The 17,118-nt window shown below is 39.1% G+C and overlaps 1 protein-coding gene across 1 annotated transcript in view; it reads right to left on the bottom strand.

Moving 5' to 3' along the window:
- Positions 1 to 9,015, bottom strand: part of ABCA13 (ATP binding cassette subfamily A member 13) — a gene marked incomplete at both ends in the record, with an annotated part of 183,944 nt that extends 174,929 nt beyond the window's left edge. The window contains 3 exons of the mRNA XM_080609685.1: positions 3,705 to 3,828; positions 4,809 to 4,902; positions 8,947 to 9,015. Coding sequence (XP_080465811.1) covers positions 3,705 to 3,828; positions 4,809 to 4,902; positions 8,947 to 9,015 — 287 coding nt within the window. The remainder of the gene's footprint in view (positions 1 to 3,704; positions 3,829 to 4,808; positions 4,903 to 8,946) is intronic.
- Positions 9,016 to 17,118: the final 8,103 nt, after the last annotated feature.

Genomic DNA, 17,118 nt, shown 5'->3' with positions numbered 1-17,118 from the left:
CATTATAGAAAAAATTGACCCACTGATCAATTCTCGCAGAAGTGCATATCACTGTTGCTCAGACCCTCCTTGATTTTGTTTTTCCACATCTGCTCTTGTACATGAGCTTTTCTGATACTACTCCACTAGAGGAGGCCCAAGTATCAACAAAACCAGCAACAAGAAAGGGACCAGCATGAGTGGGGCTGGTCCAGGAGGGTGGCTAAGCTAGGAGCTGAGTCCACCCTGGAGGAGGCCATGCCCTCACTAATGGGCACTGTCCCCCAGGATCCTAGCCAGCAGGCAGACCCAGGGGTGGTTCACAAGCTTCAGTGACAGCCCCTACACAGCAGGATGAGCTTTTATTCCAAAAGACAACTGTATTTCAAACTGAAAGAAACAATGTGGCACACACTATGAAAACAAATGGGTTAAGTGTCCATGCAAACTATGCAGAGTCTCTGATTTACCGTTCATAAATACAACATTGTTAATGCAAAAATATCCCTGAAAATTGCTATAAAGAACAGATATGATTTGATACGCCTATGATTTGATACACATCCTCAAAGGGAAGATAATTAGTACTACTGTTCCTGTGCCATCCCTTTTCTCTAGTCAACACAGGGACATTGTAGGATTCAGTTATGCTTGGCTGATCAAGCTGACAGTCTGTAGTCCTAAGGCTGTTGGCAGCCAGCATAAGTCAGAGCAATCCTGAGGTTGATTTAATTTAGACTGATGGACCTGCTAGAATAGACTGACCTTAGAATGAGCTTCATCCTACCTTTTTATCCCTTTTCCTTACCTAAACTTTATACTACTCAGTGTAGCTTATTGAGCATACAAATGTGCATATATACATGCATTTTATTTTCCAGTTGAAAAAATTAAACCCACTGAAGAACCTCCCTAATTCTTAAGTTGGTCTAAGACTGCCTTCAGGAAATTCTTTCCTGCTTTTCTTTTGAGCTGAAATATGATTTGGGCAGTTCAGTCAAAGCAGCGTAAATAATCATGCAGAGCAGTCAATATAGTTCATAGTTTCTAGAGGTTTAGCACACTTAGATGGCAGTTGGGCTAGTGATATAAATAAAAACTATCATTTTAGGAAACAGTTTGTAAAAAGATCAACAGCTATTGTAATTCTATAAGCCAGTAATACAGTATTGCCACTGCAAGTGACAGGCTACAGGCTTTGTACTGAGTTTGCAAGACCGTGGCACAGAGACTTGCTACCTTTCATTTGTTTGAACTTCTGAACTTGTCTTAATGGACCTGGAGTTCTGTTTTGACTTGGTTTAGTTTTAACTTTTTTTTTCTGGCCAGATGGCTATTTGCTTTACTTTCACTGTCATTGTATAACACCACCATAGTTCTATACTGATTAACAAGTGTTCATCCAATGCAAAGTGAGATATTTATGATTAACATAGTAAAGCAGTGGAGAGGAACACAGGCCTAGTATAACAGTAGAGACCTTGAGAAGTGGGGACACAAGATGCACTGTACTAAAATACAAGATAAGCGATGAGGCACAGGCTGGCACTTAGGACCCCATGGCTATAAATAATTCACAAGTGGTCAGTTAAAATTCAGAACTATAGTCAGACAAAGCCAATTTATAAGTATCAGAATAAAAGAACAGGTACCTAACATATGTGAAAGATACCACATATATTCAGACGTATCACATAAATTCAGATATGCCAGATACAAACCAATAGAGAACAAGCAGGGTAAAAAGCACATTAGCAAACAAAAGTGACCTCAAGTGCACTCTAGAGTGGGAAAGAAGCCAACACCACCACATTCCTCCAGGTAAAGGGCTTGAGATCATGACTTGCCATAACAATGTTACCAGCACCAGACTGCAGCTACTGACCCTATGACCCAGAGCAGCAGAGGAAAGGTGAGCATAACCACAGAGAAAGGAGAAGAAATTAAGCAGTTGTATAACAACTTGAACTGTACTATTTTTTACTAGAAGAATTATTGTTTGAGGCTGCATCAAGAAGAGCGTGACCAGCAGGTCAAAGGAGGTGATCCTGCCCCTCTACTCTGCTCTCGTGAGACCTCACTTGGAGTATTGTGTGCAGTTCTGGTGTCCTCAACATAAAAAGGACATGGAACGGTTGGAACAAGTCCAGAGGAGGGCCATGAGGATGATCAGGGGACTGGAGCATCTCCCGCATGGAGACAGGCTGAGAGAGTTGGGGCTGTTCAGCCTGGAGAAGAGAAGGCTGCGTGGAGACCTCATAGCAGCCTTCCAGTATCTGAAGGGGGCCTACAAGGATGCTGGGGAGGGACTCTTCTTTAGGAACTGTAGTGATAGGACAAGGGGTAACTGGGTCAAACTTAAACAGGGGAAGTTTAGGTTGGATATAAGGAAGAAGTTCTTTACGGCAAGGGTGGTGAGGCACCGTAACTGGTTGCCCAAAGACGTGGTAAATGCCCAATCCCTGGCAGTTCTCAAGGCCAGGTCCAACAGAGCCCTTGGTCAACATGGTCCAGTGTGAGGTGTCCCTGCCCATGGCAGGAGGGTTGGAACTAGATGACCTTAAGGTCCTTTCCAACCCTAATCATTCTATGATTCTATGACTGTAATACAGTTATTTCTGCATAGAAGCATTTTGTGTAACAATAGACCTGGACTAATAATGATTTGTGAGTTAAACTGCTAAGATTTCAATTCTACTAACAAATTATTACTTCCTGTTGAACGTGTTTGCCGAGCATGGTCGTATGCTCTATCAACACTTCTTTAAGTGTACAAATAACTAGAACAGACTGTCTAGATCAAACAGCAAGTATTATGGCGTATTACTGTGATACTGAAGCTTTTCAACTTGCTACAGGCTGAATTTATTACTACCTATAAACCTTTGCAGTAATAAACCATAAGACTTGATGCTTTTACACACTTACTTGATTTAAACCAAGATCTTTTCTCATAGATATTCACAATTTCCTAAGAATAAGCATTCATATGTATACACACATATATTCTGGTTAGCTCATCTTAATTTGAGCTTTGCTATAAATTTATTCAAGACTACATCCTTCAGACAATTTACATAAGTATCTTTGCATCAGCATTCTTCTCAACATTTTTAAATAGATGAAAATGCTACATTTATTAAGAAAAAGCCCAAATTCATCTTTTTTCTCTCTGCAGTCTGGGATTCTGTAACAAGGCCTTCTTACAGACTACTTTTTCAAGTTCTTTTTATTACAGAGCTTCTGCTACTCCTTTTTGGTTCTTTGTGGGGCTTACTCAAGAGTTTTTCTTCTGTTGCTTTTCTATGTTTACTTCTCTGTCCTTGTATGCTCCCAAATTATTCAAAGTTTAAATCCATTTATTATATACTTTTTGTTGCTCAATTTTACCCTCATGTAATAAAAGACTTTCTAGTGAAGGACAAAAGCATGTTTTCACATGGAAGAAGTGAAAAGGAAGAATATCACAAGGTACCTCTCCAATTTTTTCCCCCAAAAGTTTTCAGTATCCAATAACAGCATGGAATGCCTAAGAATGGCAAGCAAAAATTAGGAAAAGGCATGACTAAGGCCCTACCTTTTTTGCATTCACAAGGACACTGAAGGAAACTTTAGCAAAGGGTAACAAAGCTCTTATTCTACCTGTCTACAAGACAATAAGAACCTCCACGGTAGAAAAAGATGCACTGTGATACTGACAGCTCTGTCAAATTCATACAACTTACCGTAAGTGGTTGTTTTTCTGTGTTGCATAACTAGTATTTTTGCATTTTGAACCAACGTTACAGAAAAGGGTCCGCATGAAAGGATAAAGGCCCCCACTTGGTAGATCCCGAGCTTCCAAGTAACCTAAAAACAAGTAGCAGCAGAATTAAAACCAGTGACATTGCAGTTACAAACCTGTACCATCACATTGTGTTCCCTTCTCCTAGAAAGCCCCTTTGTTCCCTGCAAACAATGGAGTTGTATCAATGGCAGGTGTCATAGAACCATAGACTGGTTTGGGTTGGAAGGGACCTTAAAGATCATGTATTTCCAGCCCCCCTGCCATGGGCAGGGACACCTTCCACTAAACCAGGTTTCCCAAAGCCCCATCCAACCTGGCCTTACACACTTCCAGGGGTGAGGCAGCCACAACTTCTCTGGGAGACTTGTTCCAGTGCCTCACCTCCCTCACAGTGAAAAATTTGTTCCATTTAAGAACAACTAATTCAGCAGAGAAAATTAATGACTTCTGTGTCAGACTGTGATAACAGGGTGTGACATTTGAGAGAAGTCATTGAAAAGCTGATTTCCACAGTAGTAGCACCACTGTAACATCATATGCTGCTAGCCTCTCTGCCCAAACTTACTTGTGATCTAGATTAGGATATAGACGTCTTACTAACTAGTATTTCCTCTTTTTTCCCAGGCTTTCACGCTATTAAGGAACTGGTATTCAGCTATATTCATTCTAAATTCCATGAAATGAGTAGGGGTAAAATTCATATTGCTTAACTTAATATCTACTGTAGAATTACCTACCTCTGAGCCAGTCGTCTACACTCCACTACTCAATAGAAAGAAATAAGTACAACTGAAACCTAAATAACCCGCTTTACTCCGAAGTAGATGTCTAAAGTCTAAACCAGACTTTAAACTTAATATCTCTTACCCACCTAAATATAATTTGTTTAGACCCCCAGTTAGACAAAACTGAATCCTACTGTAGGATTCTTTCCATTGACTCCACTACATTTCAGTCCACCCTTTTAGGATACATGTAATATTTCCTAAACACTTCTCAAGCAGAGGCAACCAGAATAGAACACAGGTGAAACAAAACATACAGTTTTCTTTGTATTTTGGAGGCTCCTGGAAGCGAATTGCAGCCAGAATCAAGAAAAGCACACATGGCCAGAATATTTCAGTAAGAGACAGGACCTGAAAAGGGAAATCAAAACATCATCAGTACTATAGAAAACACGATTTGGGAACAAATCATTTCAATTCATATACCTTTTAATAAAAAAAAATAAATAAATAAATATCCCCTCTACACCTACTTCAGGGAAAATAACATAATTACAAGTAAATTAGCAATTAAGACTTCTATTTAAAATGCTTATAGCTTTGCCAAATACAGCATATTCAGAGTTCAAAAACAGTTCTCACTTCTATTTCTAGTGTTTGTAGATATTTCTCTCTGGTCAATGCAGTAACTGGCAATGTGATGACAGTGACACCCAGCTTTCCAATTCCTGAACCTCTGAAGAAGCCAGCATCACTCTGCACCTTGCTGCAACTCTTCATGCTCCCCTGAAGCCTACTGTCCTGAACCCTGCTCAGTGGTGTACCTCCTTGTCATGCCGGGCTCCCTGACTGGGAGGCTGGCTGGATCCCTGATGTCCTCTCTTTCACCTCTCTCTAAAATCCATCTTTATCACATCCAGTAGCACAGTGTTGCAAGACCAAGAAAATGGGCCTGATGCTGCCACTGTCACTCTTTGTCTTCTTGCCTTCCCATTTTCAGGGACACAATGAAAGGGCACCCAAGCTAGTGTACTGTAGGACTCTCAGATTTTGAGCATGTCTGCCAAGCAAAATTAACGTACACAGTCTGTGCTTGTATACGGGGAAAGAGAGGGTACAACCCCCCAGATGGATTGTAAAGAGAAAGAAAACAATTTTCAGCTGCAAAAAGGAAGAAATTGCCGTTCAGCCAACTTTCAAAAGATTTCTAGATTCACTGATAAAAGTGCTACAAAAGTGCAAATACCAAACTCAGTAACAGAAATGTAGCGGAAATGACAAAAAGCCACACTAAATATTGCCCATTAGAGGTTATTAACTTCTCCAAGGTATATTGAGGATTTTTATTTCTAAACTAGTAGAGTTGAATCAAGTTCCACTGGGGAGTGATTCCTAAACTTGGGTATGTTAGAAAAATACCTGAGAGAAGCAACATGATGCTTAGGAGAACAAAACCCAGTGGGAAAGCCTTCCTTGTGGAAAAGGCCTTCTTTGCTGAACGCAAGGCAAGGAAATAAAGGCTTTCTGAAATTTAGGAAAGTTACCATTTATCTAAACAGACCACACTCCAAATTCAAAAAGAGCCAACCAAAAAGAGATTGAGGCCATGTTGTTTCAAATGTTCAGGGAGCAGCAAGTGTCAGCTGCTTCCTAAGGCACAAGGAGCCATGCATGGTGGTAACACTCCCAGCAGAGCAGGGGCCCCACCAGCTAGGAACCACTTCCTCAGGACCCCACAAGGTGAACAGGGCAGGTGCAGCCATCACAGCCAGGAACCCAGATCCTCAGACTAGATCATGGCGATGAGGCAGGACCACGGTCAAGCCAGAAAGACAGTGGCCAAGCACAAGAGCTGAGCTAGACAGCAGTGCGCCTCTGACTTCACCCAGACAGGAGCTGAACCCCCAGAAGCCCCTTTTCAGTTGGGCCCTGGGGCCAGGTGGGGCTGGCCAGGGCAATTAAGGCTTATCAGTGCCTCCAGGGTGCTGGCAAGTCTCTCTTCCTTGGCATGTTCATCCCCACACATCCTATCTAGGATTGGAAGTGAAGCAGTGCTGTTGCTGCAGGGTACCAGTGGGATATTTTGGTGGGTGTGGGTTGTGGATCCAGGTACAGAAGATAAGGAAAGGGAAACTACAGGAGAGATTTGGAGGAGGTGTCACCAGCCTGCCCATGAGGGGCTGGGAAGGGTCAAGGCTGCCCCTGGAGACACACACACCATCACCACCAGACTAGTGCTGGGGAAAACGGGTGGAAGGCCCCACAAGAAGCTCAAGCAGGGAGTCAGGGCTGTGGGAGGCCAGAGCTTAGGGGGAGGTTTATAGGGGGAAGGCCCTGGGCAGCAACAGGCTGGGCTCCCTGTTACTCACCACAGGGCTTGAGGCAACCTAAGCTGGCAGTCAGGGCACAGCATGAGCCAGCTGCTCCGTAAAGGGCAGGGAGCCAAAGGGGATACCCCCAATCTAGGGATCAAAATGAACAGTGTACAATGCCATGTTGGCACTGGGGGAGAAAGGCATCTAATGAAATGATTAGAGCTGTATACAATTGTTATTTTCTTTTTGGGCTGCATTCTTCTTGGTTGTTGCCATTCACCTGAGAAACCTCCCTGCACTTGAAGGATAGGGTAAATAGCAATAATTTTATTGAATCTATAAAATTCAACAAATATATCAACAAATATATCAAAATCATAACTGGATAACACCAGTAAGCCAAGCAAGTCTAGGTCTATTAAAATAACTTCCATTGTTTAGAAGGTTTTAGGAAAACAAATAATTTCCTCATTTTCCATTCATGTCCAGAATTAATTAATGGCTGATCAGAGGTAGACTTCTCAGTCTTAACACGCTTATGCCTTTCTGTGTTAGAGTACCATGAATCTAGAATCTCATAATAGCAATTGAAGAGAACCTAGGCATATTAAGCCTCTTCACTGTGTAATATCAACTAATGCCATATGACACTCATGACACATTATTAGTTCAACAGACCACACTTTTCTTCTAGCCCTAACTGCTGATAAACAACCATGAGAAAAAAATTGCCTTCTACAAATAGATATACACAATATCATGCAAAATAGAAGCACATCAAATCTTTCTCTCCTCAAATTCACAAAGGTCTGCCCTTTATATAGATAGATGTTCCACATGGACTTCTCCTTGCATAACTGCAGATGTAGCGTCTTCCCAGCTCAGTGTTTGCACAACAAAAAGAGATTTTGCAAATTCCCCAGGGCAGCTTCTGGCTCTGAACAGTCAGAATTAAATTTGCTTTGGGTCATTGATTGTAATTTCTGGTTTGGGGAAGTCTGCGTCTCAGTGAGCTCTCCATTCAGGGAAGCTACTAATTAGGCAAACTTAAAATTTACATGAAATAAGATTTTTCCTTCAAAAACATACAAGAGGGAAAACTAGACAGCGCAAGAAGAGAAATAGATCAGCACGGAGAACAGGAGATACAGAGAAGACAAGGCACAGTTATTGAAGTCTGAGGAACAGGTAGCGTACAGAAGTGTCTGGGAATGGAGAAGAATATAAACAACAGTATGTCTCCCCCAGAACTGTCTTTCATATTAAAAAAGCATAATTTGAAATCACTTGGAGAATAAATTCTCTTTCTAAATCACAATTTTGTTTAAGTGAAATACTTCTGAAATGAAAAGCTGTATGTTTATCTAATTGAGGTATTCCTATCCAAAGCAGGCAACATGCCTCGTAAATCCACAGATCATCACAGACAAGGGAAATCAATGAGAAAGTATTAACTGAAGTGACATTTTTTTTCCACAGAAATGTTACCTTACTTCAGAAAATTTACTTCTTTCTATCTTAAGTTGAAAAATCACATCAGTGACAGTAAAAGTGAACAATGATGTCTCATCTCATATTTATTTTAATTTTGACTGCTGTTGAAGTAGCTGCCTATTGAAATTTGGAAGGTTAAATAAGGCTTTGTAGAATGGATAAGAAAGGAAATTTAGAAGTATATAAGATTTTAATATATAATCTTAATATACAATCCTCTCATTTCCAATATCTAGATTTTGATCACAATTGTGCAAGATTTCTTACATTACCACTTAAGTACCTGTAATGTGAAGAAAATTCATTTTCATCCTCTCCAATGCTACAAGTACTGGTAGTATCTAATGATAATTAAAAGATAAGCTGTGGCTCTTCAGAACTGTATGAGATTTACTATCTCATTTATAAACTAGAGAACATTGCTGTATTCAGACATTTTAGAATTAAAATATACTGTTGTTCTCTACTTGTGTTTTCAACAATTAGGAGACCAAAACCAAAACAGGAATCACTCGCAGCTAGCCTGTCTTTAACAATCTGCAGTGAAAAGGAAAAATTGATAGATACACACTTTACAAAGGATAGATACAAAGGAAATTAAAATAAGATTTAAGGTATTCCTTTTTCATCATCTCCAAAAACTCACCGGCTGCCTCACACGACAGAGCCAGTTCTTCCAAAACAGAGCCTTGAACTGCTGTACAGCACGCCCCATATCGTCTTTTCTTTCCTTCATCCACTTGCAAAGTGGCTTCTTAAGGACTTTCTAACTGAGAATCATCTCACCGAGCAGTCTGAAGGTATTATTCCAAAGCTGATTAATTTCAGCACTAGAGAATAGAGCAAGAGATTCTTCCTTGCTTGCTGAGAAAAGATGAGATTATGTTTCTGCCTGTTGTTTTGCATTCGTTGAGGAATCTCATCTTTCCATTCGCTTCTCAGTGCAATGAACAGTGAGGGGATGGGTTTGCATGAATGCCTTCAGGGTGCTTTACTCCACAGTACATATTCTGCATTTGTTTCTACTTTACTAGGATAAAAATGGAACGCAAACAACACGGAAAGAAGAATATGTACCACACATTTGTCTTTTTTCAGAGTCTGGTGACTTTCTGTCACTGCAGTGTTAATGCAATTTTGCATGCATATACTTACATTTTTGGTGAAAAAAAAATTGTAGGAAATAAGTAAACTGTTTTAACTATGTAGCCCTGTAAATGCCTGTATATTTTTACAACACCCATAGAAGTACACATTTAGCACTGCGATGGCCCCATTTCGCCATATGACTGTTTAGGTTTACCTTATGAAGGCTGCACATTTGACATTTCATTCTTCTTTTTCAGCATACATTACCTACGTAAAGGCAGAATAATCTGACAAGTCAGAAAGCTGTTAATTAATTGCCACGTGCTACCCAGGATGAAAATCAGTCTTCTAGCATTTCCTTCAGCTTACAGGAGAGAGGGCAATTCATGGAGCAGTGCAGGGGGATCTTACGGACTCTGCACATATCTATGGCAGCAAGGCCACCCAAAGACACAGCAGGTATCTGGTGGTGCAGAGCTGTGCTATTTTATTGGGGGGGGAGGATGACTGCCCTACCAATTGGGAATGATAACTTGAGAAGAGAAGTAAACTTTCTGTATGATTTTTTCTATCCAAATGAATAGCCAAAGGTAGAATCTGATACCCTCCAAAGCTCTCTCTGTGATTAGTGGAAACAAAATAACACAGCCATTATAGAAGGTAATTCAAACCACATATACTTTGAATCATGAATCACACATACAGAAACATTAGGATAGTGCAATGCCTGAACAAATATTCTTTATTTCCCATTATTGCTGAGTAAATTGTAATTACACTTCCTGCAAAATGTATTACTATTGAATGAAAGAAGCACCTTAATATTCACAGCTATTTTTCCACATTAAGAATAAAATCCCCCAAAATATAAAAGCTTTTTGGATACAGAAGTCACCACTGAGGCAGCTGACTTCCTCTAAATTGGAGCTGAGGCAGCAATCTAAAAAATTAGTAAGCCTGATATTTCTGCAATGAGCAACTCTGCATCTGTAGGTCTACTGAGCTCTGCCAGTCTTGATGGGATGGTGTCTTATGTCCAGTGCCTGAGTTTCCCTTTCCCAAGCTTTGGATTTGGGTCACTCATCAACAGGTTTTGGCCTCCAGAGCGCTTTATGAAGCTTAGTTACTCCACTTCATGTTAAACTGACTGATTAATCTGCTAAAATCTTTGCATTTGAAATGGTGCAAATCTTTTGTTTTAATTTTTATGTTCTTCACAGGTTCAAGGAGTAGAGAAAACCAGATTATAAAGGTATGATGAATTCACAAACTTTTATAATCTGGTAAAAATCACCTCCCAGCAAAGCAGAAATCTCAGATGCAATCATGGCAGAATATGAGTAGTTGAATGTCTTTAATTCCTCAAATATGGTGGTATTTCCTTTTATTTTCCTCTGCTCTGAGCCTGAAAAAATACTGAAGTCATCATTTAGCAATAGAAATGTGAAAGTCCTCAGGACATATTAAAAAGCTATGTAGTTCAGTGTTTGCCTGAATGACATTAAGCACATTTGTACTTAACTTGATTGCAGGATTAATTAAGTTATGTATGAATTTTGGTCTATTGAGCACATCTTCTGCTCTTCCATTAACCCCTATTTCCCAGTCCATTCCTCCATCGTCATGGGGCGCACCTCCAGCAGTCATCAACAAGCATCTTCCTGCTTCCTCCCATGCTGGAGAGCAGCTTGCATGCTGGGTAGCAGAGCCTCACCTCTCCCCTCATTCTCCTCATCATCCCCCTGCTCTGGGGCTCTCTTCTTTGCATGCCCTATGATAGCAAAGTGTAGCTGGGCAAACAACCAAGAAGGAAGAACATACCTCAAAGGAGCTCCACTTCACAGCTGGCTGGCATTTGCATAAGGGATGTTTCTGCTTTTAGTCCAGCAATGCTAAAATCCCTGCTATTTCAGAGGAAGTACAGTAATTTCGCTCACTAGGAAAAAGGTGAAATTCTGAGATAGTTGAAATGAAAATTCTGTGCACATTACAAGTATGCATTTTTAAACAAATATTTGCTAATAATTGAGTATTGTGAATATATGTATGGGTTTAAAGACCCATTTCAGAAAGCCGGGGAGCAGAATCTATAGTGTGTGATTTGTAGGAAATTCTAAACTAATCAGTCAGCATAATGAACTACAAGCATTTATCAAAGCAGCTGATACAGAAGACTGTTCCTAACTAAGCATGTAAGCTAAAACAGCTCACAAAACATTTGCCAAATTATTTTGAACAGTAATTCTGCAAAATCTCTGCTCATCCAACTGTGATGTGCGTAATTCATTATGTGCTATATAATTACATACTTATAAATTTTGCATTCTATATTTTTAATGCTAAACAGCTTTTCATGGCTACAGGAAACAACTACTTTGTATGCAATTAGTATTCATGACTCCTCATTTTACCATTTAAGACATGCAAGAGACAAACACCTTTTACCAGTGAGTTCTGTTAACTTCATTTGCCCTCATACATCATTGTCCTTTCCAAAAGAAATTCATTCTTGCCTAGTATGGTGTTCTCCAGTAGTAAACTTGTTTTTTCTAGAAAAAAATTGTGAAAGTAAAAGACACCTCATAAAACATTCAACCAAGAATAATCCCTGCAGTGGCATTCTGGGAAATCACTTCTAAAAGTAGCTTTAGAGGAAACAGGATGTATTAGCTTGACAGTATTATTTGCAATGTTATAGAAATAGAGAAATAGGAAATCAAAGCACCACTCCCTGCCCTCAAAACAAACCCCTGGCACAACAGACACAATAATATTAGAAATTAATCACACAAGTAGGAAAAGCAGATCAGTTCTGACTACTTTTTGAAAGATGCGTCAGCTATACTGCTGCCACCCTGAAGCTCTTCTGAGTGATCTAGCTTTCCTCAATACAGTGCCAAGCAGTATCCTGTGCAAGTACCAGCCTTAAATAGCAACTTTGTTTAGGAGTTGCATGAACAAAGAGCTTAAAAATGCAGTGCAGTTGCTGGTAGGCCAAATAAATTATATGCTTTCAGGTCTCCTTAACAGAGTGGCTGTAGTCAACAACAACATCTTCAATATTGCAGGTATTAGAAGATTGTATTTTTAATTATAATGGGCTCTACTCTTTCATAGAATTATAGAATCCAGATTAGAAGGGACCTCAAGGGTCATCTGGTCCAACCTTTCTGACAAAGCATGACCTAACTGGATGTCTCAACACCCTATCCAGACAAACCAGCACACAGTCAGCTGAAACGGAAAAAGAAATATGCTCAGACTCAGGTCTCCAAGTGAGGACAAGCCAGTGACCTGCCCTTTCCTGCCCCTGCTTAGCTTCAGCAGGCTTTGTCTCAATTTTAATGTAAAAGTTTACTCTTAGAAAATGCAACCTATCCAAAAACAGTGGGGCACAAAAGATAGAGAACTTTCTACCAGCATCCATGTCTGGTTTTAAAACTTGACTGCTTTATAATATGACACCATCAACATGCCATGTCTAGCCTACAGTTTTAATTTTAGCTAATTAGACTTGGTTAGCAAACACATTCAAAGAAACAGAGTTTTATATGTTAAATAGGTTAAAGCCCAGGAGCCAAAAATACTGTTTGGTAGACAGGAATGCATATGAGAATATGGCTGGTAATATGGGAAACTAGCATATTTTCCTATCACCACCTACAATTTCTTTCACAAGGTTTGCTGTGTGATCACTAGGCTTTCCTTTTAATGTTATTAGGAGTACTACTTGTAAATATTCACGTGGCACAGACCAGTTTTGCAGCCAAAATGCCTGCAGGATGACGTCAATTAATAGCATTTTTCCTGGAAGACATTTTCTGTGGCCAAAGCTAGGACATGATGAAAAAAGTTAACTTTGGGTAAGGTCAAATAACAGGATTATTATTAATAAAATGGAGCTACACACTGAACAAACAAGCAGACCCAATTTCACAAGGAGGTCAGTGGTTTGTTTGAGGTTCTGGGCAGCTCTAGGAGTTTTATTCTTGCAATATGACAGACTGACAGTGAACTGAAAATTTTCTCACAGTTACAAGCTCAGCATCAACAAGCATCATCTAGAATCAAGTTTCTGTGTCATGTAAAACCACCTCTTTTTTCTGCTGCTGGATTTTGTTTGTAGCCTGAGCAAAAGCATTGCCCCTGTCAGCACTACTCTTCTACTATTGTACCATAGAGTTTCAGCTTTAATGTCACTCTGTTCAGTGACCTCCTTTCTCTTTGGGCAGAAGACTTTATAAACTTTAATTCATACTCTGGAGTATAATATTAAATAGTAATTATTTTAGAAAGAGGAAGCATGCATTTAAGTCACTCCAGCTTAAAGACTGAGAAACTTTCAGGTAAAGCAAACCTCAACATCTTGTAGCAAACGATAACAGTGTCATCAAATCACACTACTGTGCTTTTTTGTATTCAGTGTTGCATGCAGATCCAGTCCCCAAAGCTCAGTTTGCTGCTTGCATTACTGAGAGCTGTATTCAGAACATAACTGGCTGCGAATGGGCAAATCTAAAAACATTCACACTTCAGTTTCACCTTTCTTGTCAATGGAAATTAAATACATCCCTGATTCAACTGTATAAACATTTTATTTAGGATATATTGAGATCCGAACTTGATAAGAAAATCCAGTTCTGTTACATGGTGCACTGAAGATCCTTTTAATGGACTTAAGAAGCATGTTAAAAAAAGATACTGCATATTACACATGTATATTTTCATGAAATACTGAAATTAATGAATTATTTAGTTTGTTTTTTAAATGACAGATAACAACGTTTATACTCTGACTACTTCTAACAACTGGTCTTGCAAAATATTTCTTTTCAGGATTTCTAATACCTTTCATTAAAGAAAACCTCAGAAGTATATCAAGATGCCAAAAATAAAAATCCGCTCCTTCAAGTCACTAGTCAAGTTATTGCACATTCTCAGTCTCTTGCATATGTGAAACAAATGCATTCTACCTATCTTCATTACAGTCTCAACCATTTCTTTAACAAAAAGGAAGTAACAGGCCAGAAGAACACCGTGAATCACAGAACAAACTATTGATGGAACCACTGTTTTCTCCCTGCACATTTCTACCCTATTTATATCTTTTACCTTCCTGCTTTGCTTTTATCCCTTCTAATCTCTGGGGTAAACTGATTCTGTAGTGTACTGCTAGGTACAGGGTGGCACAGACAACCAGAGTAGGCCTCTGACTGGAAATCGAGGTTTCCAGGGTTTGCAGGATTTGTAGATCTACCAGGAGACACTGCATTGTGTAATAGCAAACATATATGTAATATCATATATGTTTTTTAAAATATCACCACTCCAAATCCTGATTCATGCTCTACAGAAAGAATGTAAATGGCTAATATTAAAGAACTGATATATAAATCAATTGAACCAGCATGTAAAAGCTGCTCCAGTATTCTGTATGGTCTTACAGGTCTTTGTAAAACCTACAGGAAGGCAACCTCACTGCCGGATGCACAAAGCTGACTCATTTCTTTATCTCTCTGTCCAGTTGCAGTCACAAGGGAAAATAACAATTGTTGTTATCAGGGTAGCATTCTGACTAGTTTCCTCTGAAGCTAAGAAAAGTATTTCATTGCACGTAAGATGTGTCATTAGAGCACCCTCTTGCATTAGCAATACGGCATTACAGGATAGTGACCAGTATAAACAGGAGAACACTTCGTCTCCTTTGAATTCTAATTTTACATTGTCCTACATCTCTTTACTCCATCTGTTAGGAAATGCAGAAGAAAAACATTTTAGCAGTAAGAAAAGTACTTTTTCTTTTTAACCAGTTTCCAGATTCTTGCTCTTATTCCTTTAAAAGGACAAACCACACCACTTCAGATTCGTATCTCAAGGACAGCTGCCCTAATACATTTCCCCAAAGCTTCACAGAGCCACATTAAGGTGAGGTTTTTTGTTTTCTTGGTGACATATTTTTTCTCTTCATTAGGTAACTAATAGTAAGTATTTCATTTACAACAGCAAACTGTCTCCTCTCAACCCATACTGGTCAATTTGGTAAAAGCTGTTTTTCAGCCGAGAGTGCAGCAAGCAGCTTATTAAGTGATCTCCTTTTTATCTCCTTGCTTCTGTTCTGGGAACAGAAGATAGTAGAGATAGGATGTGCTTTGCTGCATTTTCCTAAGGGACTTCACAGGGCTTTTTGCAATGCCCAAGAAAGCATCAGGCATAGTTAAGCACGTATTATTAATACTTTTTTTTTTAATTAGAAATAAGGGACAAACAGTTTTGTTCCCATTTTGTTTAAATGTGGAGCCATTCCCACCTGATTCCTTCCCTTTAGTTTACAGAGGAAAAAAAGGCGCTCTCTGAAAACTTGCCTTCATTGTATATCCTGAGCATAAATGAGAAAACGTGTTTCTAAAATGAAAGGAAGACTAAACTAGTGAATTAAAAAAAAAAAAAAGAAAGAAAAATAAACTATTATTTTTAGCTGTTCTCCACCTGAAAATCAAACACAAGTCATCCCTTCCTTTTTTTAATGTTTTCATCATATTGCTTCCACTTTCTGCCACTTCTTGGTGAATGTACTTACAACTACATCACCCCCTCTCAGATCTAATTCTCATGCTTGTTAACAGAGTACTGCAGACTTTTTCTCGAAAAGAAAAATCTCTATTAGCTGGGTCAGTGACAGCTGTTCTGAGAGTTTATTCAGACCCTTCTGACCTGTGACTCCTGCTAAAACTGGACCCTCCACTGCAGCAGAAATTTAAAAAGAGAGAGAGAGTGATAAATGCCTTTTTCTTTAGCTGACTATGTATTTATCTGGAACAGGTTGCCCAAAGAAGAAGTAAATGCTCCATCCTTGACAGTGTTCAAGGCCAGGTTGGACAGAGCCTTGGGCAACGTGGTCTAGTGTGAGATGTCCCGGCAGGGAATTTAAAAAGAAACAGAGTGTAATTAAAAAAATGGAACTACCATAATGCAATCCTGAAAATATGCTGTGCATCTCCTGAATGCCTCTGGTTCCCCTTCAGTAAGCAGGAGCCTTGTTTCAGCAAAAGATTTCAAGTTCTTTAATGCAAAGTTAACACATAAACGTTTCCTGGGTATTGATTCAATCATGTAGTTAAAATGGGGTATGAATGACCTTGTTGGATCAGTATCTAGGAAATACAGATATTCAGCAGCCCAGTGTCAAGCTTAGAAAATTCAGTCCCACACTTTCATTAAATTTTGTTAAATTTTAATATATGAAAATAAAATTGTTTATTTGTCAAAGCTTGCAAAAAATAAATTGCATTCACTTTAATTTTTCTTTACAAGTGAATCAACAAAGACAATTAAAATTTATATGTTTTTTTATAACAACCAGAAAGGAATTAGCATTCTTAAGTTAATTTTAATTTGGTGGTTTGCAAGAAATTGGCAATAAAGTTTGATTTACTTCCTAGTTTTTCTTTCACAGCAGAGATAAAACTTTTTCATATATTATAGCAGGCTTGTTCTTCACAACAGATCCACTTTCCAGCTCACAGAATAGTGAGTCTTAAATTCAGCAGTGCATAACTAAGCAAAACTTAACTGAAGTCCATTCCCAAAAAACACCGACATAAATGATTAACTTTGACACAAGGAATGCTGCAAGGTGTTCTGAGGCAAAATACCTTTAATGCACAGAAGATGTGACCATGAATTGAGCTGTGCAAAAGCCTTCTGCTTCTACAAAACAAAGATGGGTATT

The sequence above is a fragment of the Psittacula echo genome (genome assembly GCF_963264785.1).
Source record: "Psittacula echo genome assembly, chromosome: 2".
In the NCBI taxonomy this organism is placed as follows: Eukaryota; Metazoa; Chordata; class Aves; order Psittaciformes; family Psittacidae; genus Psittacula; species Psittacula echo.
This window is presented reverse-complemented; position numbering and strand designations above follow the sequence as displayed.